This window comes from Acanthochromis polyacanthus, chromosome 3, assembly GCF_021347895.1.
Source record: "Acanthochromis polyacanthus isolate Apoly-LR-REF ecotype Palm Island chromosome 3, KAUST_Apoly_ChrSc, whole genome shotgun sequence".
Classification (NCBI taxonomy): domain Eukaryota; kingdom Metazoa; phylum Chordata; class Actinopteri; family Pomacentridae; genus Acanthochromis; species Acanthochromis polyacanthus.
Window position 1 is genome coordinate 39401303 of NC_067115.1, and position 25335 is coordinate 39426637.

Sequence of the window (25335 nt, forward strand, 5' to 3'; positions counted from 1 at the left end):
CTCAAGGATCCCCATGGGTACTTATCTTAATTTGTTAAAGGAAGCATGTGTCATAAGACTGTGCAATTCTTTGGCATTCTGCCCTCCTCCACCCTTGGTTTTTTTGGGCCCATATCATCACTAGCAATTTCTGCTGCATTTGTATCTGCTTTGCATTGCTGCAGGTTAGTCTCAACCTCTTTGTTGAGCCAGGCTTTAGCTTTGGCCAGTGTCTCTTGTGAGAAGCCATAAGGAAGAGCTCCTTGTAGTGCGGATCGAGGGAGACATGACAGCACCACCTCTTTTGTCTCTTGCGCATGGGAGAATCTTTTTTCCAGGCTCTTCAGCATGGTCTTCCTCAGTGTTTTGTTCCTCTGCAGCTGCTCTCTCTGACTCAAGCAGATGCCTTGAGCATGCTACACATGGGATGATGCAGGAGGTAGAGGAATTCTTTACTCATTCTCGCATGTTATTTCTTCCAGTGGTGTCAGTGTCTTCACCAGGTTGGCTGCCATGTCCCACTTCTCTGCAGTTGGACTCTTCATTTTGGGCAGTTGTCCCCCCAGTATGTCACCCACCATCCTCTGGGAGGTGAGGCCATCATCGATCGTTAGCTGAGAGTAGGTGCAGTACAGCACAGGCAGACATCTCTGCAAGTTTCATTCCTTTGATCATAATGCATCGATGTCCCTCAGCACCAGGTGAATGTGCTGAGCATACAATGTCTAATTTTTTCAGTAAGGTCAGGAAATATTGCCCTATGTGAGACCCAAACATGGCCTTTACATTCAGCACAATTTGGAGTCTTTCCAGTTTTTGACGATGAAATGTGCAGTCAAGCTCATGAGAGCCTCAGTTGATCCAGACCAACAGTCTGTGGTGAAGGCAATGCTGTTCCTGCATTTTCCACAGAGAGAAGTTCCTTTACTCTCTTGCAACTTCTAAGTACATGTCGTGCATCAGCTGAGTGCACAAGTACTTTTCGCTTTTAGGAGTATAACGGTGTTCTGCCTTGGCCAGTAGTCTTTTAAAACCTTCATCTTCCACAACCACATAGGGCAGGATATCTGTAGCAGTCATTTCCATTTTCAGTATGGTCCATCTCTTTTGATCATGGATCATTTGGGAACCATTTTGTGGTTCGATCAAACACTTGTCTGAGCATGGGAAGAATGCTCTGACATTTGTGCTGCCTTTTCTTGTGCTTCTCAGAAGCATCTTTATGTTTTGGTTTGAGGTGTTGCCACAGGTCTGTGATGTTATTTGATTTAGTTGGCTTGATGCTTGTCTTACTGAAGCTGCACAAATATTACAGACAACATCACCAGAAATGTCCTTAGTGTTGTAGTCTCACACCTTGCTTTGTCCACGTTGTGCCACCTGAAAAAAAAATTAAAAAGTATGATTTTATGAAGAGAAACATAATAAGCATCAGTAAAAACAACATGTTTTCCAAACAAATATGTCTGTAATGTGGGGTCTTTTATTTTAAATTTGCATTGTGCATTTTTCTTTCTATGGAGCATGGACTACCAATTGTACTAATGAATTCATCTTTTGATTTAAGCCATAGGTGTATGCTATATATAAACAATATAATGAGTGAAGTTACTGGCAAAACATTATTTATGCAGCAATCTGATGCCCTTTAACATTAAATCACATTTTCTCAACTCCATTATTTTCTTTGCCATGAAGTCATGACTCATTAACCAAAATCAAAACCAGAGACGCCTTTCTCAGATGTCAAAACATGCCATCTTTGACAAAGTTGCTTTTGAAATATATAATGGTCACAAATAGTATGACAGTAATGTTACTTACTTACGACACAGTTGCTGTTACAGTCTGTCATGTTTTAGTATTTCTGACAGTAACACAGTCACCGACAAGTAAAATGATATGACATCATGACACTTGCTGAAGACAGACAGTAATGTTAATCATGTTAACTTTTTGGGCCTGCACTGAATAAACCCCTCCACTCTGAGTTAAACTGAAATGAGAGACATGCTGAATCATTGTTAATCTCACAACGTCATTGTAAACTCATCTGTCGCCAAACTCTGCTCAGCCTTCTCCTGTCATGTTGCCTGGCTCTATCTTACTCCTGTACGTTACTAAGAAGGCAGAGGTGAGGACTGAGGATTGATTAGACTCAGCACTCCATGTATTGGACAAATGAGGACATCATTTTGCATGACTCCGACACTTAGCAGCATTTACTGTTTTATGAGAAACTAAGAATATATTGCTGTTTAATCGGCAAACCTCTAGCCGATGATGATTGTTGCGAAAAGGACTATAATCGGCAGAGTTAATCGGCCGATTATAGATAAATTGGTTGGGCCATAATCCGGTGACACAGTGGCCAACCCTGCAACAGAGGGCCTCTGCTGGTTCCCAGTCTGGTCACCAGAGGGGTCCTGCCTTTGCTGGCCTCCAGCTCAATTGCCCAATGGTCCACATCTTGTCCGACGCCGGCCTCCTATGGGTCTTCGTCTTGCCCACCACCAGCCTCCAGAGTGGTTACGTCTCCTTTGTCGGTGGCCTCCCTAGGGGTTCCGCCTCCTTCATAGCCAGCCTCCCGAGGAATAGACCCCTGTGCACGTCAAAATGCTAACTTCCGGGTTCTGACCGGGAGGGCTTACAGGTCCTTCCGGAGGCTATTTCGCAGCATGGATAACATGGAATCAAAAAAGAAAAACATTGTTTTCTCGGCAAAACATAAAATCAGATTTCGGCGTGTTCAAGGTCGATATGGGAGGTACTGTAGTGTACCATTATGTTCGGCTTCTGGTGTTTATAACGGTTCTATAAGCCTTCACCGTTTTCCAAAAGACCGGCATTTGCGGGCTCAGTGGATTGCCAAAATTAGACGAAAAAAAATGTTTCACACTGAGCTGAGGATCGGGAATATTAGTGCATAGTCACTGATCAAACAGCAAATATCTGATAAACTATAACAACAATCCGTGCATTCTTCAATCATTTGTTATTCCGTTTTGACACCTAATCAAATATAGAGGAAATCCAAGCATTTGTCATTTTGTTCAAACAAAACTACAAATATAAAATGTTTTGCTGAACTCGACTAACCCTTTAAGCTGCAGTCAATTCCAGCCATTTTCAGTACAAAAAATCGCAAATATTCTATTTGTAAATAAAAATATGACGAGAAATACAGGGAATATTGGATGCGCGTCGCGAGGTGCATTTCCTTGAAAATGACCTATTCGTGGAGTATATACCGACTTCAAGACATGTTTTGGACAAAATATGTTACTGGCTTGTTTTGTCTGGATGTCCAAGGTTGGATTATGGCCATTTTTTGTGGAATATTTTCATCCGTGTGTAATAATGAACCCGGAAATGTGAGTCGCGCTGTGTACGTTGAAGCCGTGTATGGAGAACGGATGGATGGATATTCGTTGTTTGTCGGACAAATGTGTTTATATTACCGGCTGTAGTAATCACATCTGAAAGTGGTTTATACCGGCGGATTCATGAGAATCTAAGCTTTCCATCGGCGTATAGTGTTTGTATAATCGCGTTTGCAGTTTCAGACATTTAGCAAATTGCTTTATGCAGATCTCAAAGTGTACCGCGGGCGGGACACTGAAGCGCAACTGAAGCGCAACTAAGTACCAAACACTAAAGTGTAAAGTGGATTCTAGTAGCTAAGTAAGCAAAAAATAGTAATGTATAAATAATAGAAAATAAAATAATAAGGTACATGTTTGGCAAGCCCTACAGTTAAGCTAGCGCTAATTATGTAGGATGCGATGCCACTTACTTTCAAAGTTATATATGTACTGAGATATAAAAAATCTGAATCCCTTTTCCCGTTTGCTTTGAGGAGCTGACGAAAAATCATCAACGAGACGATAAACATCGTCAACAGAAATTTTAGGCAAGTTGCCTAGGCATCTGGAAAAGTAAAGTGTACTGCTGGCTTCTTCCATTTTGACAGCGCTGTAACCGGGACTGGAAGTAACTGTAGCACCCGGAGTTTTTCAACCGGAACGAGCACATGCTATCATGCACAGGGTCTATTCCATCTCCGTTGTCGCCAGTCTCCCGAGGGGCTCTGCTTCCGCTGCTGTAGGCCACAACCTGGCCTTTTGCAGGGCTTCATCCCTTGGTCCCACCTGCCTGACCGTCATCCTGAGCAGCCCCGTCCGCCTGACCAGCCTCCGGACCATCCTCTGGAGCAACCCCGCCTGCCCGACCAACCTCCGGGCCGTGGTCTCGCCTGTGTGATCTGCCAGGAAAGTAGGGAGAAGAGTGGGGGAAGACATACAGTAAAGGGCCCTGAGCGGGAATTGAACCCATCTTGCTGCATCGGAGACTAGCTCCTGTTCATGGTTTGCCCACACAACCAGTTGAGCTATCCTGAACGACTTCAACTTATATTAGGCTATCTGTAAATACTTCAGTTTTTGTGGTCCAACTAAATATACATAGTTAATAATAGAAAAGTTTTCAGTAAATCAGGGATGGTCAAGCAGAAGGCTGATTTTTTTGGGGGAAGGAATGACCCTTCTGTACAAACATACCACTGAAATGTTTCTACACAAAAACAGCATTCTTATACATAAAGATTAAGATAAAATTCTATTTGATTTTGATTGTTTTACTTTACTTGTCCGCTGCCTTTCATGAACTATAAAACTGGCTTGATATCTCTGTACAATTTTATAAGGTCTTCAACTTACAATGTGAAGTGCCCTGTGATTTTATATATTTTGTGAATTGGGCTACGTATAAATGCAAATGAGATGAACTGCTCTTCAGTTGTTTTCCTCTTACTGGTCCAACAGACAGTTCATTGTTCCTATTTACAAGTACATGTCTTTCTTCCCTCTTTTGTGGAGGTGTTCCTTGGACCACTGAACATCAGACAAACATTACATGCAATAAACCATATAACAGAATTTATTTCAAAAGCAATACCTGTGGGTCTGGACACAGAAAAGGCCTTTGAATGTGTGAATTGGTTGTTTCTATTTTGAGTTTTGGACACATTTGGCTTTCATAGCATCTTTATTAAAATATTAGCCCTCGTTGATAAGCCTAAAACAAGAAATGAGATAAAGATTATTGTGGAATAGTGCCCCAATGTTTTGCATTGCAAGGAGACAGAGACCAGGGCTATTAAACCCTAACCCTAATCGTATTAGCCTTCTCTTGCGTGCAATTTTTATCGAAACCCTGAGTCAGTGGATTATTCAGAACATAAACATGAAAGAAAAAATATAGTGAACAGAACAACTCTGTTTGCTGGTGACATATTAGTGTATTTGTTCACCCCAGAATGCTTGTTGGTGTATGCACTTGCACTTCTAAAACAATATGGTTCTGTCTCTGGTTATAAATGTAACATTTCTACAATTCTGCAATTTCAGTTAATAGATGCTTTTATCCAAAGTGATGCACATCTGAGAGTAGATACAACACAAGCAAGGATCTAGTCATGAGAAAACAACCTGGATAAGTGCCATAAAACAAGTTCAAGTGTGATAATAGGACTGTGGTACCTATAGGCAGTGCAGATGTAATAGGATTTTTTTTCGCATATCGAGCGAACAGATCCTCAGAGGACGCTATCGTGATATCATTCCGGACATCCTGATCAACAAACTGGACACCCTGGGCCTCCCACCTCTCACATGCAACTGGATTAAGGACTTCTTAACCAACAGACCCCAGTCTGTGAGGCTTGGCCCCCACCTTTCCTCCACCTGCACACTGAGCACCGGTACACCACCGGGCTGTGTGCTGAGCCCCCTCCTGGACTGTCTCTGAACCTATGACTGCAGATCGACCCATAGAAGCAACATCATCGTCAAATTCGCTGACAACACAACAGTGGTTGGTCCGATCTCAGAGGGAGACGAGACAGCCTACAGAGAGGAGGTCCAGAAACTTGAAAGCTGGTGCTCAGAAAACAACCTGACATTAAACACTGCAAAAACAAAGGAGATCATCCTGAACGTCAGGAGGAACAGAACCAACCCGCCCCCCCTCTACATCAACAGCGAGTGTGTGGAGAGAGTCCACACATTCAGGTTCCTGGGAGTCCAGATCTCCGATGACCTCTCTTGGACAGATAACATTACAGCTGTCATAAAGAATGCTCAGCAGCGGCGACACTTCTTGAGCCTCAGGAAGAACAACTTGGACAGGAAGCTGCTGCTGGCCTTCTACCACTCATCCATAGAGAGCCTGCTGACCTACTGTTTCCACCTGGTATGGGAGCGGCACTGAGGCAGACAGAGTGAGGCTGCAGAGGATAGTCAAAGCAGCACAGAGGATTGTTGGCTGTCCTCTCCCCTCCCTCATGGACGTCTACTCCTCCTGGTGCCTCAGCAGAGCTCAGAACATTATCAAGGACAGTTCACATCCTGGTTCTCACCTTTTTGATCTGTTGCCCTCTGGAAGGCACTACAGATGCATTAAAGCGAGGACAAACAGACTCAAAAACAACTTCTTTCCGAGAGCCATCACGACCCTGAACTCTCACGTCTCGCACCCAGCAACAATGTAGTGTAACTGTGCAAAATACACCACTACCTCATTCACTATTATTTATATTCACTCCTTATTTATACTGTATGTATGTAAATAGACTGTTTTTGCACTCTATCTCTATAAGATTTCCTGGCACTGAAAAGGATAAGCTCTGCAATCTCATTATACATTGTATTGTATAATGATAATAAAGAATATGCTATTGTATTCTATTCTATTTTGTTGTTGTTGCAGTCTGTCAAATGCAAAGGTGTTCAGTGAAGAGCTGGGTTTTAAGTATTTTCCTAAAGACTGAGGAAGACTGCAGATTGAACAGAGTTTTTGAGTGACTCGAGCTTGCTTAAATACAGCAGAGAACACACCCGTAGCAAATGAGGAGTTTATGATGTGTGTTACTACAGGGTAAAGTGCTGCTGAAATGGTTTGTTGGAGGTTGGATGGTATCAGGTCCAGTGGACAGGTAGTGGGACGAGAGTCCAGCAATAGTATAGAGACTTCCTCCGCAGTCAGAGGAGAGAACGAGGACAGTGTGGCCCTATTAGTGTGACAGGTTCACAGTGAGTTGGTCAGGCTCAGATAGCTGGTTATTGGTTGCAGAGACTTTGTCTGTGAAGAATGAGGCGAATATGCTTGCAGTGAGCAGAGTGGACAGTAGGGGAGGAGGTGGGTGGAGGAGTAAGTTATACGCAGAAAATATTTTTCAAGCATCTGGTGTGACACGGATCTTGTTCTGCTAGAACTTGGTGGTAGCAATTATGAAACTGGAGGAGAATAATGTTAGTAGATTTTGATAGGCTCTGAGGTCAGTGGGCTCTCTGGATTTGCACCATACTCTGATACGAACAGATCTTGATGTTTGAGAGCAGAGATTTTTCAAAGGGGAGGCTAGTGAGGAACAGAGAGTGTCTGTGTCCTTGTCAACCTGGAGTGAAGAGAATGTGTTTTGAGGAGGCCAAGACCTTATTAGAAAGCTGGGTCAGTGTGAGGGACCAAAGATTGCGGCAGAAGGAGACCATTTGCAGAACAACAGGAAAGTCCTCTGGTAAGGATACAGTGAACTGAATAAAATAGTGGTCTGACAGATGAAGTGGAGTGACACTCATTTGTTGTGGAGCAATTTTCCAAAGCAGAAGCTCTCAGTTTGGACTGCAGTGCCTCTGAAATCACTCAATGAATTGTCCCTCTATCAAAATTGCAGTTCACATTACATCCACATCATGTGTTGCATTTGTTAGATTAATGTTTACACATTTTTTCTATGAATGTTTGTTGTTTCCAGATGCTGCACTCAATTAGACTTTAATAACAGTGTTGCTGGGTCAGTGAGGCAGCTCCATCATCATAGATCTGTCTGTCTGTCTGTCTATCTAATCTATCTATAGTGTTGTCTATGGAAATGAGATAGAGGCCTCTTGGGTTACATTATGTAATTTGTTTTATTTACCCGCATTCATGGACATTTTGCAGTTGACACACACCTTTATTTTGACATTAAGCCTTGTTCAAACAAGGCAGTTTACAATGCACCTTAAACGAATCTAAGTACAATGTCTGTGCTTTTATTTTTTTAGGGTTATTCCGCTAACATTGTGACTATTGATCATGTGACCCCTCTCCATGAAGCTTGTCTGTCGGGACATGTGGCATCTGTGAGATTATTAATAAATGCTGGAGCTAATGTAAGTATTGTTCATTCAATCACTGCATGTCCAAACTTTTACATGTCAATGTGTTTGTATGTTAGGATAAATAGCAACTGTTTTGTATTGCTCACATTTCTGTTTGTGTCTAGGTAAATGCAGCAACCATCGATGGTGTCACTCCTCTGTACAACAGCTGTACCTCTGGGAGTGTTGGTTGTATGGAACTGCTGCTGCAGAATGGCGCACACACATGCTCGTCACATACGCACTATCCCTCAGCTTTGCATGAAGCCTGCAAGAGAGGTAAATACGGCCGTAATACTTATATGGAAGTTAAATATTGCTCCTATAAAATAAAGAATAATATAGTGTAAATTTAATTAAAAGCAACAGGTGCAATTTGTACTCTATTGTTTAACTTTAGGTTTATGCATGTTTCCACGTTGTGTCTGCATTTGTGCAGGAAACAGCCAATGTGTAGAGTCCCTGCTCTCTAATGGAGCAGATCCAAACTATGAAGTGTCTCACTTGGGCTCTCCCCTCTATGTGAGCTGTCTATACCAGCATACGGCCTGCTCAAAGATTCTGCTACACAGAGGTGTGTTTCAGTTACTGCAACTTTCACATTTCAACCAATACCGTACTTGCGTTACATCTTGTGCTGTTAGCAGGTGTCCATGGCTTTTTGGCCTGTTTTGATCCAGAAAAGAGTAGCTTCACCTAATGTGAATTACTGCAGAGTGGGTTATGACTCTCAATATGTGGTACTAGCAAGCCTTTCACATAAAAAAAATGCTGTTAATTTTATAGTATTGAATGGTTAGCATGATGAATGAAATACACATAATGCTAAGCTGATAGTTTTCCTCTTGGCTTGTTCCTTCTTAAAATTTAGCAATGTTTATTTGTTACCTCTCATCACAGGCTGTGGCTTCATTGTGGATGTGAATTGTCAGCAGCATTTGTATGAAAACTTGTAGAGATATGTATTTTACTTGACTTTGTGTATGTTAAAAAAATGAACCAAACTTTTGTAACACATCAAGAGCATGGAATTTTCCATCCCATTTATGATGGCATCTACACTCAACAAAAATATAAACGCAACACTTTTGTTTTTGCTCCCATTTTTTATGAGATGAACTCAAAGATCTAAAACTTTTCCCACATACACAATATCACCATTTCTCTCAAATATTGTTCACAAATCTTTGAGCACTTCTCCTTTGCTGTGCCATATCAAGATGCTGATTAGACACCATGATTAGTGCACAGGTGTGCCTTAGACTGCCCACAGTAAAGATCCCGATGAGGACGCCAAGCATGCAGATGAGCTTCCCTCAGACGGTTTCTGACAGTTTGCGTAGAAACCGATTGTTTCAGCAGCTGTCCGAGTGGTTGGTCTCAGACCATCTTGGAGGTGAACATGCTGGATGTGGAGGTCCTGGGCTGGTGTGGTTACACATGGTCTGCGGTTGTGAGGCTGGTTGGATGTACTGCTAAATTCTCTGAAACGCCTTTGGAGACAGCTTATGGTAGAGAAATTAACATTCAATACACGAGCAACAGCTCTGGTTGACATTCTTGGTGTCAGCATGCCAACTGCACACTCCCTCAAATCTTGCCACATCTGTGGCATTGTGCTGTGTGATAAAACTGCACCTTTCAGAGTGGCCTTTTATTGTGGGCAGTCTAAGGCACACCTGTGCACTAATCATGGTGTCTAATCAGCATCTTGATATGGCACACATGTGAGGTGGGATGGATTATCTCAGCAAAGGAGAAGTGCTCACAATCACAGATTTAGACAGATTTGTGAACAATATTTGAGAGAAATGGTGATATTGTGTATGTGGAAAAAGTTTTAGATCTTTGAGTTCATCTCATAAAAAATGGGAGCAAAAACAAGTGTTGTGTTTATATTTTTGTTGAGTGTAGATGTAAAGTGCATTTAACTTTTATGTGAAAGCTTTTTTCAGAACATTCATTAGTCATTGCAAATTTGTGAAAACATATTTTGATTTAAAAAATTGATTGACTTATGTAATAAACATAGATTGACACATTGAATTTTGTTTACCAACTGTTGATAAGACTGACTCAGTTTTGAGACAACTGCTGAAAATAGGTTTCTAAGAAAATGGAAAAATAATCAGAATAAAAAAAATCAAAAATTGGAAGTGAAGACTGATCAAGGAAAGATGTAGATAAATTGAGAGACTACACTGATTGTAGAATTTTGAAGATGATTATGAAAATGTAAATTTCATTATTAAAGCAGCACCTTGAGGTCAATGACTACTATTTTATGTCTAAATAGTTTGCAAAATTTCAAAACCAGTTGGTACTTTATGAGGTCTTGAGGTTTTGCTGCAAAAACACTTTTAGTGGAGACAAATTATATTGATAAAAGAATAACAATTATTATTTCCACCATTTTTGCTAATCGAACCTCGAGTTACAGCAAAGTTAGAGACTTATGTCTGTGCAACAGAAGTACATGTTTTTTCTTTCTTATCTCTGTTATTATATTGCGATCCATCTGAATTATCTTGGGACCCTGCATGGAGGGCAAATGAATAATGTTTTAGTTTGTTGTGCTATATCTACACTATGACTACATTCAATACATTAGAATTTATTACATTTTATTCTTCTTTCCATTCTGTTTTTCCTTGCCTTGTCTAGGAGCCAATGTTAATGTCGGCAGAGGAGGTGACAGTCCTCTGCATGCAGCTGTCAGACAGGGCAGTGCAGATCAGGTGTCTGAGTTACTGGACTATGGAGCAGATGTAAACCTCAGAGACAGTAACAGTCAGCGGCCAGTGGAGCTAGCTCCTCTTGGTGGAAAAACCCAACAGCTGCTTCTTTCATTTGAAGGTACTGCAATAGCTTTTGCTGAAATTATTATAAATATAGTTACATGAGCTATATTGCAACAGTAAGAACCCACGCTATATCTCTCTAGTTTCTCCAAGGAGTCTCTGCCAGTTGTGTCGTCTCCAAATCAGGAAGCTGCTTGGACAATCCAGACTGACGTTGCTCCCCTTCCTACCTCTTCCTTCCAGGGTCACTCACTATCTGGAGCACATAGGATGAGGGGCACATGCTTAGTGTGAAATTATACCATTTTTTCACCTTTTGAGTTTGTATGTACTGTACCTTGTTGTTTGTATGCACGTTCCCGTATTAACGTTTCCTGCTAAAGTGTCAATGTAGTTATATTGTTTGAAGGAGTTTGGCCACTACATCTTTATATCAAAATGCTCTAAATATACTACTCTGCAGCAAACTTTATTACATACGTTCCCTTTGTATTGCCACAGACAACACACATAATTGACAGTCTCTTTTTATTTTAAGTGTTTATGCAACAGTCATGCAAACAGTTCTTCTGTGAGATGATTATCTGTTAGACAGTGACAGCTGATTCAGACTTTTAACTCACTTTGTCTCTCTGTGTTGGTTAAGCAGAAAATTCCATTTTGTGTATATTGAAATGTAATTTTCATTGGAAAGAAAGGTCTTTCATGTGCTTGTATGCACTTGTAAGTAACAGTGACTGATTTCTTTGGTGTCTAGCCTACCACAGTGTGCATGAAAAGTCCCTTTGTTGGTTCACTTTGTTGGTAAAGAAAGAAAGATACAGAGCCCCGGAAGGGACATGGAGGAAAAAAAAACAAAAACAAAAAAATAAACAGGACGAATCCTGAAAAAGTTTTGCGAGATCTCGCAAAGTTTTGTGAGAAGGGATCTCGAAAAAGTTTTTGCAGTTTGGCAAAACGTTCTCGGGATCTCGCAAAAGTCACTTCGATCTTATTGGATATTTGCTCTTCATTATCTACCTGTCTTCATTGTAGTCACGGGCAACAGCGACTACGTTTGAGGAGACAGGCAATAGACCCTGTGCACGTCAAAATGCTAACTTCCGGGTTCTGACCGGGAGGGCTTACAGGTCCTTCCGGAGGCTAATTCGCAGCATGGATAACATGGAATCAAAAAAGAAAAACATTGTTTTCTCGGCAAAACATAAAATCAGATTTCAGCGTGTTCAAGGTCGATATGGGAGGTACTGTAGTGTACCATTATGTTCGGCTTCTGGTGTTTATAACGGTTCTATAAGCCTTCACCGTTTTCCAAAAGACCGGCATTTGCGGGCTCAGTGGATTGCCAAAATTAGACGAAAAAAAATGTTTCACACTGAGCTGAGGATCGGGAATATTAGTGCATAGTCACTGATCAAACAGCAAATATCTGATAAACTATAACAACAATCCGTGCATTCTTCAATCATTTGTTATTCCGTTTTGACATCTAATCAAATATAGAGGAAATCCAAGCATTTGTCATTTTGTTCAAACAAAACTACAAATATAAAATGTTTTGCTGAATTCGACTAACCCTTTAAGCTGCAGTCAATTCCAGCCATTTTCAGTACAAAAAAATCGCAAATATTCTATTTGTAAATAAACATATGATGAGAAATACAGGAAATATTGGACGCGCATCGCGAGGTGCATTTCCTTGAAAACGACCTATTCGTGGATTATATACTGACTTCAAGACATGTTTTGGACAAAATATGTTACTGGCTTGTTTCGTCTGGATGTCCAAGGTTGGATCATGGCCATTTTTTGTGGAATATTTTCATCCGTGTGTAATAATGAACCTGGAAATGTGAGTTGCGCTGTGTACGTTGAAGCCGTGTATGGAGAACGGATGGATGGATATTCGTTGTTTGTCGGACAAATGTGTTTATATTACCGGCTGTAGTAATCACATCTGAAAGTGGTTTATACCGGCGGATTCATGAGAATCTAAGCTTTCCATCAGCGTATAGTGTTTGTATAATCGCATTTGCAGTTTCAAACATTTAGCAAATTGCTTTATGCAGATCTCAAAGTGTACCGCGGGCGGGACGCTGAAGCGCAACTAAGTACCAAACACCAAAGTGTAAAGTGGATTCTAGTAGCTAAGTAAGCAAAAAATAGTAATGTATAAATAATAGAAAATAAAATAATAAAGTACATGTTTGGCAAGCCCTACAGTTAAGCTAGCGCTAATTATGTAGGATGCGATGCCACTTACTTTCAAAGTTATATATGTACTGAGATATAAAAAATCTGAATCCCTTTTCCCGTTTGCTTTGAGGAGCTGACGAAAAATCATCAACGAGACGATAAACATCGTCAACAGAAATTTTAGGCAAGTTGCCTAGGCATCTGGAAAAGTAAAGTGTACTGCTGGCTTCTTCCATTTTGACAGCGCTGTAACCGGGACTGGAAGTAACTGTAGCACCCGGAGTTTTTCAACCGGAACGAGCACATGCTATCATGCACAGGGTCTATTGTCAGAGATGTTTTGATTCTCAACAGTGAATGTGTTAGCATTAGCTTAGCTATTTAGCTTTGACTACGTTTGAGAAGACAGGTAATCATCAGAGATGTTTTGATTTTAACAGTGAACGTGTTAGCGTTAGCTGAGCTACTTAGTTTCAACTACGTTTGCATCCATTACATAGCGGTTTAACAAACGCAATAAGCTGATGATAATATCTATGTTTATCTTTATAGACCGTCTTAAGATTAATTGCGAGGAAGAGGTCAGCTGTTGCCTGGGCACATCCGTGATCATGCTCCTGATTGGACACAGTTTGACACCATATTTCAGCTGAAGGCTGCTGTTCTGTCCAAACGTCATGAGACATTGACAATTTTATTGTGGTATACCCTCCACCCTGCTGGTCATACTACAACTCTTGCTTTGGTGCTAAATTAAAAATCAGAGTTTTAAGGATTTTTAATGTTTTTTATTATTATTTTATAAGTAATGAAATTCAATAACTTCCCTCTTACACACTGTACAGTCACCAAAATCACTGGAGCCATCAATTATCTCTTGCTGGTCATACTATAACTCTTGCTTTGGCGCTGAATTAAAAATAAGAATTTTAAGGAATTTTTATTATTTTATTAGTATTAAAATTCAATAATTTCACTCTTATACACTGTACAGTCACTAAAGTCTCTGGAGCCATCAATGGGCTCCTGCTGGTCATACTACTCTTTTTTTGTTGCTAAATTAATACTGATACTCTCTTTGCTAAGGATTGTAAATTCCATTACTATACAGAATTATGTATTTGGACATACAAGTGCACTATGCCCCTCTGCCATTTTTCCTGTGTGTTATATGAAATATACCACATACATCAAGAAAAGTGCCATCAAGCTAGTTTACTCAATCCTTAAACTTCACATACAAGCACACACACTAAATATTGTAAACAACTCAAATGTAATAAAACTGAGTACCTAAAAACAGTGGGTGATCATTTTTATCTGTTAAAAAAAATTTGTCACAACAAAACAATGAACAGTTTTTCTGGAATTATTTTTCAAACAGTTTTGGATCCTTACCTCAGACCAAAACCCTCTTATATCTGATAAGAGCCTAACTTGTGTACAGCCTCTTCAGCTTTGGCTGTTGCACAACACACAAGACCAAGGGGTATTTTTGTACTACTAATAGCATAATAATAAAAAAAAATCCTTAAAATTCAGATTTTTAATTTAGCAACAAACAAAGAGTTGTAGTATGACCAGCAGGAGCCCATTGATGACTCCAGTGATTTTGGTGATTGTACAGTGTGTAAGAGTGAAGTTATTGAATTTTATTACTAATAAAATAATAATAAATGAAAATTCCTTAAAAGTCAGATTTTTAATTTAGCACCAAAGCAAGAGTTTTAGTATGACCAGCAGGAGCCATTTGATGACTGCAGAGACTTTGGTGACTGTACAGTGTGTAAGAGTGAAGTTATTGAAAGTCTATGGCTGCATCCCCAGGAGCCGGTGGTTAGTTGGTGGAAACGCAAAGAACTGGTGCTAAGTCATACACCGGCTCCGAACTTGCACTGGAACCAGCTTGCTCGAAAAGCGGAATCTTTTATGTGAAAGCCGTGCCTCTTGTTAAGCACTGCTTGAATGTCTTTAGATTTTAGTCCGATTTCAAAATAATTATTGTTTGTAATTATTGGTTGTAATTATTAGGGTCCGAGCACCGAGGGTGCGAAGGACAGGCGGTGCAAGGGCACCGACTGTCCAAGGAACCAGCGGTGCCAAGGACCCTATTGAAACCCAAGGGTTTATTAGGGTCCGAGCACCGAGGGTGCGAAGGACAGGCGGTGCCAGGGCACCGACTGTCCAAGGCACCAGCGGTGCCACGACCCTATTGAAACCCTAGGGTTTATTATTATTATTATTATTATTATTATTAGGGTCCGAGCACCGAGGGTGCGAAGGACAGGCGGTGCCAGGGCACCGACTGTCCAAGGCACCAGCGGTGCCAAGGACCCTATTGAAACCCTAGGGTTTATTATTAGGGTCCGAGCACCGAGGGTGCGAAGGACAAGCGGTGCCAGGGCACCGACTGTCCAAGGCACCAGCGGTGCCAAGGACCCTATTGAAACCCCAGGGTTTATTATTATTATTATTTTTTTTTTTTTTTCTCCCGTAAAGTAAATTGGCTTTTTGGCGGCCTTATCATACTCCAAAACGCGTGAAATTTGGCATGCACATCAGGACTGGCGAAAAATTTGATATTTTATGGGAGTTGCGCATGTGCGTGGCAAAATGGCTCTATAGCGCCACCTGCAAAGTTGAAAAAGTAGTCATTAGGCCAACTGCCACAATGTTTCATGTACAGCTACAATATTTGGTGGGCATATGCACAACATCAGGACACACCAAAAAGTCAATTACAGCCACGCCCGAAACCCAACAGGAAGTCGGCCATCTTCAATTTGCTGTAAATTTTTCAAACTTAATCGCTCCTGGGGAAATGAATTGCCTTTTTGGCGGCCTTATCATATTCCAAAACGCGTGAAATTTGGCGTGCACATCAGGACTGGTGAAAAATTTGATATTTTATGGGAGTTGCGCATATGTGTGGAAAAATGGCTCTATAGCGCCACCTGCAAAATTGAAAAGTGGTCATTAGGCCAACTTCCACAATGTTTTATTTACAGCTACAATATTTGGTGGGCATATGCACCACATCAGGACACACCAAAAAGTCAATCACAGCCACACCCTAAACCCAACAGGAAGTCGGCCATCTTGAATTTGCTGTACATTTGTCAAAATTTATAGCTCCTAGTGGATAAGTCTGAGAGAACTGAAATTTGGCCAGTACATGCACCAGACCTTTCTGATGAAAAGTTATCAAAAACTCAACCAGAAGCCAAAAGGTGTGGCCATGGCGGAGCCTCAAACAACTGATCCTTCGCCATGAAACAGGAAGTGGTGTCTAATTCTTCTCAACATGCTCCAGTCTGCCTGAAACTTTACATGTATGATGACAGTCCTGTCCTGATGTCATCCACATAGGGATATTCATTGACAGTCATAGCGCCACCTTGTGGTTTCAGGAAACAGACATCTTTTACACTTTCATGCCCTATTGTTACCCGGTTGATCATATTCACTTCAAATGCGGTGACAACAGGCTGAACACATTGATGATGCATCCCAGTGAAAATGGTGACTTGTCATCAAAGGGCGTGTCTGTGGCGGCCAAACCAATTTCGATGTTTCGCCATGAAAATTTAACAATTCATATCTCAGCTGAACAACATCCTATCTGCCTCAGACTTCACATGCTGGATACCAGGTCCAGTCTGAACACATCCACACTCATAAATTCTGAAAAAGTCATAGCGCCACCTGTTGGTAATAGTAAGTTTAAGGCCTTATATTTTCAGGTACAATGGCCCCAAACTTGGTGATATCATGCTGGAAATTGGTCAGTCGAGTCTTCACCTCTTGACAATCCCACACTGTGAAGGGTGTGACATTTCATGCAACGCTGTTGCCGTAGCAACCAAATATCGCCATGAAAAACAAAGCCCTTTCTGACAGGTTAGGAATACTCCAATGCTCACAAAAATTACCACACACATCACCATTGACCCAAGGAACAACACTGTATGCATCTCGGCACTGCACATGCTATAGCGCCCCCTACAGTATTTTTAACAAACAGCCCCCCCAGCACGTTTCACCTACATCCATGAAATTTGGGAGGCTTATAGAGCACATCAGGACGCACAAAAAAGCCTCTTGGAGCCATGTCCTAAACCCAACAGGAAGTCGGCCATCTTGGATTAATTGTGAGATTTTTGATGATTTTTCTCATTTTTGAGAGTTAATACCTCCTAGGGGATAATTCCAGGAGACCTGAAATTTTGTCAGTCCACACAGCAGGACTTGGTGATGAAAAGTTATCAAAAGTTTAACCAGAAGCCAAATGGCGTGGCCATGGCGACCATTAGAGTTTTGATGCTTCGCCATGAAACAACAACTGCTGTATAACTCTCCTCTGCATGCTCCAATCTGCCTCAAACTTTCCATGTGTGATCACAATCCAATCCTGATCACATCTACAGGCCAACAGACACTCTCAGTTGCAGCGCCACCTGTTGGAGGGACAATAAATGCTGTATAACTGGCCTCTACATGATCAAATCAGCCTGAAACTTTTCATGAGTGATCAGAGTCCAGCCCTCATCACATCCACTGTTTGAAATACACTCTGAGTTACAGCGCCACCTGGTGGTGGATGGGCAGGAAATGCTGTATAACTAGTCTGAACATGCTCCAATCTGGCTGAAATTTTACGTGTGATTAAACTCTGGTCCAGATGTGATTCAGAGGCCAGCACACACTCTCAGTCACAGTGACACCTGGTGGACGTGCATGGATTCGCCGACCAGCGTGGATGCGAGGACCCGTCCATCGCTGGTTGCAGCTTTAATTATTAGGGTCCGAGCACCGAGGGTGCGAAGGACAGGCGGTGCCAGGGCACCGACTGTCCAAGGCACCAGCGGTGCCAAGGACCCTATTGAAACCCTAGGGTTTATTATTATTTTTTTTTTTTTTTTCTCCCGTAAAGTAAATTGGCTTTTTGGGGGCCTTATCATATTCCAAAACGCGTGAAATTTGGCGTGCACATCAGGACTGGCGAAAAATTTGATATTTTATGGGAGTTGCGCATGTGTGTGGCAAAATGGCTCTATAGCGCCACCTGCAAAATTGAAAAGTGGTCATTAGGCCAACTTCCACAATGTTTCATTTACAGCTACAATATTTGGTGGGCATATGCACCACATCAGGACACACCAAAAAGTCAATCACAGCCACGCCCGAAACCCAACAGGAAGTCGGCCATCTTGAATTTGCTGTAATTTGTCAAAATTAATTTCTCCAGGCAAATGAATTGCCTTTTTGGAGGCCTTATCATATCCCAAAACGCGTGAAATTTGGCGTGCACATCAGGACTGGCGAAAAATTTGATATTTCATGGGAGTTGCGCATGTGTGTGGCAAAATGGCTCTATAGCGCCACCTGCAAAATTGAAAAGTGGTCATTAGGCCAACTTCCACAATGTTTCATTTACAGCTACAATATTTGGTGGGCATATGCACCACATCAGGACACACCAAAAAGTCAATCACAGCCACGCCCGAAACCCAACAGGAAGTCGGCCATCTTGAATTTGCTGTAATTTGTCAAAATTAATTTCTCCCGGCAAATGAATTGCCTTTTTGGAGGCCTTATCATATCCCAAAACGCGTGAAATATGGCGTGCACATCAGGACTGGCGAAAAATTTGATATTTTATGGGAATTGCGCATGTGTGTGGCAAAATGGCTCTATAGCGCCACCTGCAAAATTGAAAAGTGGTCATTAGGCCAACTTCCACAATATTTCATTTACAGCTACAATATTTGGTGGGCATATGCACCACATCAGGACACACCAAAAAGTCAACACAGCCACGCCCGAAACCCAACAGGAAGTCGGTCATCTTGAATTTGCTGTACATTTGTCAAAATTAATAGCTCCTAGGGGGTAAGTCTGAGAGAACTGAAATTTGGCCAGTACATGCACCAGACCTTTCTGATGAAAAGTTATCAAAAACTCAACCAGAAGCCAAAAGGTGTGGCCATGGCGGAGCCTCAAAAAACTGATCCTTCGCCATGAAACAGGAAGTGGTGTCTAATTCTTCTCAACAAGCTCCAATCTGCCTGAAACTTTACATGTATGATGACAGTCCTGTCCTGATGTCATCCACATAGGGATATTCATTGACAGTCATAGCGCCACCTTGTGGTTTCAGGAAACAGACATCTTTTACACTTTCATGCCCTAATGTTACCCGGTTGATCATATTCACTTCAAATGCGGTGACAACAGGCTGAACACATTGATGATGCATCCCAGTGAAAATGGTGACTTGTCATCAAAGGGCGTGTCTGTGGCGGCCAAAGGAATTTCGATGTTTCGCCATGAAAATGTAACGATTCATATCTCGGCTGAACAAGATCCTATCTGCCCCAAACTTCACATGATGGACACCAGGTCCAGTCTGAACACATCCACACTCATAAATTCCGCAAAGGTCATAGCGCCACCTGTTGGTAATAGTAAGTTTAAGGCCTTATATTTTCAGGCACAATGGCCCCAAACGTGGTGATATCATGCTGAAAATTGGTCAGTCGAGTCTTCACCTCTTGACAATCCCACACTGTCAAGGGTGTGACATTTCATGCAACGCTGTTGCCATAGCAACCAAATATCGCCATGCAAAACAAAGTGCTGTTTGACAGGTTAGGAATACTCCAGTGCTCACTAAAATTACCACACACATCACCATCGACCCAAGGAACGACATCGTGTGCATCTCGGCACTGCACATGCTATAGCGCCCCCTACAGTATTTTTAACAAACAGCCCCCCCAGCACGTTTCACCTACATCCATGAAATTTGGGAGGCTTATAGAGCACATCAGGACGCACAAAAAAGCCTCTTGGAGCCATGTCCTAAACCCAACAGGAAGTCGGCCATCTTGGATTAATTGTGAGATTTTTGATGATTTTTCTCATTTTTGAGAGTTAATACCTCCTAGGGGATAATTCCAGGAGACCTGAAATTTTGTCGGTCCACACAGCAGGACTTGGTGATGAAAAATTATCAAAAGTTTAACCAGAAGCCAAATGGCGTGGCCATGGCGACCATTAGAGTTTTGATGCTTCGCCAAGAAACATCAACTGCTGTATAACTCCCTTCTGCATGCTCCAATCTGCCTCAAACTTTCCATGTGTGATCACAATCCAATCCTGATCACATCTACAGGCCAACAGACACTCTCAGTTGCAGCGCCACCTGTTGGATGGACAGTAAATGCTGTATAACTGGACTCTACATGGTCAAATCAGCCTGAAACTTTACATGAGTGATCAGAGTCCAACCCTCATCACATCCACTGTTTGAAATACACTCTGAGTTACAGCGCCACCTGGTGGTGGATGGGCAGGAAATGCTGTATAACTAGTCTGAACATGCTCCAATCTGGCTGAAATTTTACGTGTGATTAAACTCTGATCTAGATGTGATTCAGAGGCCGACACACACTGTCAGTCACAGCGCCACCTGGTGGACGTGCATGGATTCGCCGACCAGCGTGGATGCGAGGACCCGTCCATCGCTGCTTGCAGCTTTCATTTTTTTTTTTTCTCCCGTAAAGTAAATTGGCTTTTTGGCGGCCTTATCATACTCCAAAACGCGTGAAATTTGGCATGCACATCAGGACTGGCGAAAAATTTGATATTTCATGGGAGTTGTGCATGTGCGTGGCAAAATGGCTCTATAGCGCCACCTGCAAACTTGAAAAAGTAGTCATTAGGCCAACTGCCACAATGTTTCATGTACAGCTACAATATTTGGTGGGCATATGCAGAACATCAGGACACACCAAAAAGTCAATCACAGCCACGCCCTGAACCCAAAAGGAAGTCGGCCATCTTCAATTTGCTGTAAATTTTTCAAACTTAATCGCTCCTCGGGAAATGAATTGCCTTTTTGGCGGCCTTATCATGTTCCAAAACACGTGAAATTTGGCGTGCACATCAGGACTGGCGAAAAATTTGATATTTTATGGGAGTTGCGCATGTGTGTGGCAAAATGGCAAAACTTTACATGACTGATCAGAGTCCAATCCTCATCACATCCACTGTTTGAAATACACTCTCAGTCGCAGCGCCACCTGGTGGATAGAGAGGAAATGCTTTATCACTGCTCTGAACATGCTCCAGTCTGGCTGAAATTTTACATGTATGATCAGACTCTGGTCCAGATGCGATTCAGAGGCCGACATACACTCTCAGTCACAGCGCCACCTGGTGGACGTGCGTGGATTCGCCGACCAGCGTGGATGCGAGGACCCGTCCATCGCTGCTTGTCGCTTTAATTCACTGTGGATTTACTGATGATCTAGTGCCCTGGTAGTTAAGATAATGATGAGTTGTCATTTTGTCATGATTCATTGCACATGGGTTGGTCACTTTGCAAAAGTGAACCAAATACACAGCAAGCAATACTCAGTGAGTATCTGCACAATTTGAGAATGGGTTTTGAAGGCCTATATAAAGGCCCAAAAAAGGTCACTATTGTTAGTCCAGTGAACAGCATCATGCCGCGTCCATCACATGAACAACGTCTCCGGGCACTGGGTATGGTGGAGGCAGTGTTGCCAGGTGGGAAATGTAGGATAATCGTACCAGAGACATAAAATTATCGTATTTTGAGGGAAATTATCGTACACCCGTCATAATCAAACAAAACAAGTCTACTGATGCGCTATAGTCAATCTAGTGTTAAATAGCGTCTAACATGCACTCACGGCTTTGCGTCAGTACGGAATGGATCAAAGAACATCTCTGAATGGATTCATCAGCAGCCCCGGAGTTCCGTTAGGCTAATGTGTCCCCATAAACAATGACGGGTGGGAACTAATGAGCCAAATCATGAGCCCTGGAGGCCACCCAATGTTAGGAAATAGACATAGCACCAGGTTTAACCCTTTAAGCTGCAGTTAATTCCAGCCATTTTCAGTACCAAAAAATCGCTAATATTCTATTTGTAAATAAAAAATATGATGAGAAATACAGGAAATATTGGATGCGCATCGCGAGGTGCATTTCCTTGAAAACGACCGATTCGTGGATTATATACCGACTTCAAGACATGTTTTGGACAAAGTATTTTACTGGCTTGTGTCGTCTGGATGTCCAAGGTTGGATTATGGCCGTTTTTTGTGGAATATTTTCATCTGTGTGTAATAATGAACCCGGAAATGTGAGTCGCGCTGTGTACGTTGAAGCCGTGTATGGAGAACGGATGGATGGATATTCGTTGTTTGTTGGACAAATGTGTTTATATTACCCGCTGTGGTAATCACATCTGAAAGTGGTTTATACCGGCAGATTCATGAGAATCTAAGCTTTCCATCGGCGTATAGTGTTTGTATAATCGCGTTTGCAGCCGCGATTATATAAACGAAATTATATAAACCATCTGACCCACATTTTAACCAACGATTTCTCATTCCTGCCTTCAGAAGCTGCTGTTTCAAACAAGCAACACAATCTCACAATTCAAGACATGCAAACAATAAAATGAGAAATAATAAAAAGAGACCAAATAAGATTATCTCACTGCATTGTTTAACAGTAAGTTTCATCTGCAGAATCTCTCCCAGTCCTAAAAAAAGACTAAAAACCACTTCTTCACCGAATACCTTTGTACTTCACTTGCTGAAAAAAAAGAAGTAACAATCCTATTACCTTCTGCACCTTCTGCAGACACCAAGGTCCTGTGAGCCGGCACAAGGGGATGTGGCATTTAATTTGTGTTTTTCTTTATACCTTTGTTTGTTTTGCATATATTTATGGTTTATTGGGTTTGTTGTGCATGTACTGATTTGTTGGGTTGCTGTGTGTTTTTGGGTTATTTGCATGTGTAATTAGTTGTTGCCACCTACCTGCCGTTGCCATGACCACCCCAAATCACATGATGTTTTTCCCCAATCGGCAGTCGCTCTCAGCTGTGCGTGATTGAAGCCAGGGAGAATAAAGCAGCTGAATGGGAGTAGTAGAGGGACGCTGAGACGTTGAGAGGCCGACACCAAGGGAAGAGCAGCGGAGAGGCGCCAAGGACGCCGAGAGCAAGATGCCGGGAGCAGCGAAGAAATGCCAAGCCACATCGCAACCGGGCTAAAGGGGCTGGAAGACAGGCACACGCATTGGAGACCGCGAGACCGCAAGTGTTACGACGTGATTCACATGCAGCGGCAGGGAGAAGTCCCTGGCTGTGTCCGAAATGGCATACTAACGTACTACATACTACATTCTCAATGAGTATATACTGTATACTACGTACTATAAGTATGATTAGAATGCCAACCGTTCACACTGTAGTATACTACTACGTTTCCCATAATGCATTTCAAACCTCCGACGACAAAAACCGGAAGTACGGCTATCAAATATCTCGGCTGAATGCTGGCTTCAGGTCGATTTTACGCTAACAAACAGTAGCATAATTAATGTGGCAATTTCAAGCCGGCACTCCTCATGCAGTTATTAGCCAGATTATGCGAATCGTTTCAGTTGTAGCTGCAGGCTACTGGAGGTAGCTGCTACTTGTTCTGTATGCAAAGCGAGCTGCTGCAACTAGCTGCTAGCATTCAGTAGCACGTTGTGAGGCGTCTGACAAATTTACAACGTTGGTCAGAAAACGCCTGTTTCTCAAATCTGTGGGGTGATTAGTATGACTACTTAACCACATAAAGTAAAAATCGCCGCGGTCCGGCCACAGATCCCGCGGAGGCTTGCATTTCGGTGGATAGCTCGCAAAGCATTATGGGGCGGTTGAGTATGACTAGTGTGGTCATAGACATAGACATATATACGTAGACGCCTCATTGACTGCGGCTGCCCACTCGAGCGATGTGCCTGCAGCGCCGCCATCTTGGACCGGGGCCAGCCGAGGCAGCGGTGCATAGAAATCTATGGAGGAGAGAGGTACTGCTGAATCTAAAAGTGGAATTATTCGCCGAATTTTGGACCGATTGCCAAACTGTGTGATTTTTAGAAACGTCACACGTGTAGCTACTATACAAGGTGCTCGGATATTTTTTTTACAATGCAGGTTTTGCCATACTGCTATTATTACTACTGTTAATAATAATAATAATTATTATTATTACTACTCTTAATATTATATCAATTATTACTATTATTACTGCTATTATTACTATTATTTTTATCATTATTATTACTGTTATTACTATTATATCACGTGTATAAATCACGTTCTTTGGGAAAGCTTAAACATGTGAGAAAAGTAGCCAGAGATAAAGAATTGTCTACAACAAAAATAGTTCCATCATAAATCAGGGCTATTAGATCAATCAGATGCTGTATTCTAACCCACCAATTACTGCAGTAAGTTGCTAGGAACGCTAGATTCATAACATCGAATTTTAAACAAAAAATTCCCTCAGATTAGTTATTTCACCGGTAAGCAGCTGTGTAATACACAGGATGATGCAGAGAGCTGGTTAGATCATGGGTAGAAGCCAGACACGGAGCTGAGGGGTTCTATCCGTCTTCTCGGCGTTTATTTCACTCTAGCTATGACAACCTGCTAACAATATATTATTCCTTACATACATCTTACATGTGAAAAGTAATCCCACGAGCTCTTGTTTCCTTACAGCGCTCATTAGAGCATCCAAAGGCTGAACATAAGTCCGGCATCTCAGTGTTGAGTGGCAAAACCAGCATTGTAAAAAAATATCCGAGCACCTTGTATAGTAGCTACACGTGTGACGTTTCTAAAAATCGAACAGTTTGGCAATCGGTTCAAAATTCGGCGAATAATTCCACTTTTAGATTCAGCAGTACCTCTCTCCTCCATAGACTTCTATGCACCGCTGCCTCAGCTGGCCCCGGTCCAAGATGGCGGCGCTGTAAGCACGTCTCTCGACAGCCTATGATGCGTCTACCTATATATGTCTATGGTCATAGATATATACAAACACTAGATGGCTCATGAGCGCTGTCAGCCTATGGGGAGCAACGTCGCCACATGGCGGCCATCTTGGGACAGGGCTGCTCGATCACTCATAACATTAAAGTCAATGGAGCATGGATTTTAAAATCACTGTAGATTGCTCAATTTTCAACCGATTTTACAACAGCTTGGTTTGTTATAAACGTCAGAGATGTACTTGTTTTACTGCTTACATAAGAATAATTTAAACCATTGAATT

General features: G+C 41.9%; 1 protein-coding gene and 1 long non-coding RNA gene across 4 annotated transcripts in view; one reads left to right on the plus strand and one right to left on the minus strand.

Annotated features, from left to right (window-relative positions):
* The window catches only part of asb5b (ankyrin repeat and SOCS box containing 5b), a 36685-nt gene extending 22733 nt beyond the window's left edge, over window positions 1-13952 (plus strand). Inside the window, exons 3-7 of one of the 2 annotated variants that reach the window (XM_051945691.1) lie at window positions 8085-8192; window positions 8306-8459; window positions 8620-8754; window positions 10845-11036; window positions 11125-13952. In XM_051945691.1, coding sequence (XP_051801651.1) covers window positions 8085-8192; window positions 8306-8459; window positions 8620-8754; window positions 10845-11036; window positions 11125-11255 — 720 coding nt within the window. In that variant the 3' untranslated portion in view covers window positions 11256-13952. The remainder of the gene's footprint in view (window positions 1-8084; window positions 8193-8305; window positions 8460-8619; window positions 8755-10844; window positions 11037-11124) is intronic. The other variant, XM_051945692.1, reaches the window with a different exon arrangement.
* LOC110972703 (uncharacterized) lies at window positions 375-23912 on the minus strand. Of its 2 annotated transcripts, XR_007940940.1 has the most exons (3): window positions 23041-23912; window positions 2251-4243; window positions 375-1359 (listed from the first exon to the last, which is right to left on the minus strand). It is a non-coding gene; the product is annotated as an uncharacterized LOC110972703 (long non-coding RNA). The 2 variants fall into 2 exon arrangements; XR_007940939.1 differs by lacking the exon at window positions 375-1359 and having other exon boundaries at window positions 1441-4243.
* Window positions 23913-25335: the final 1423 nt, after the last annotated feature.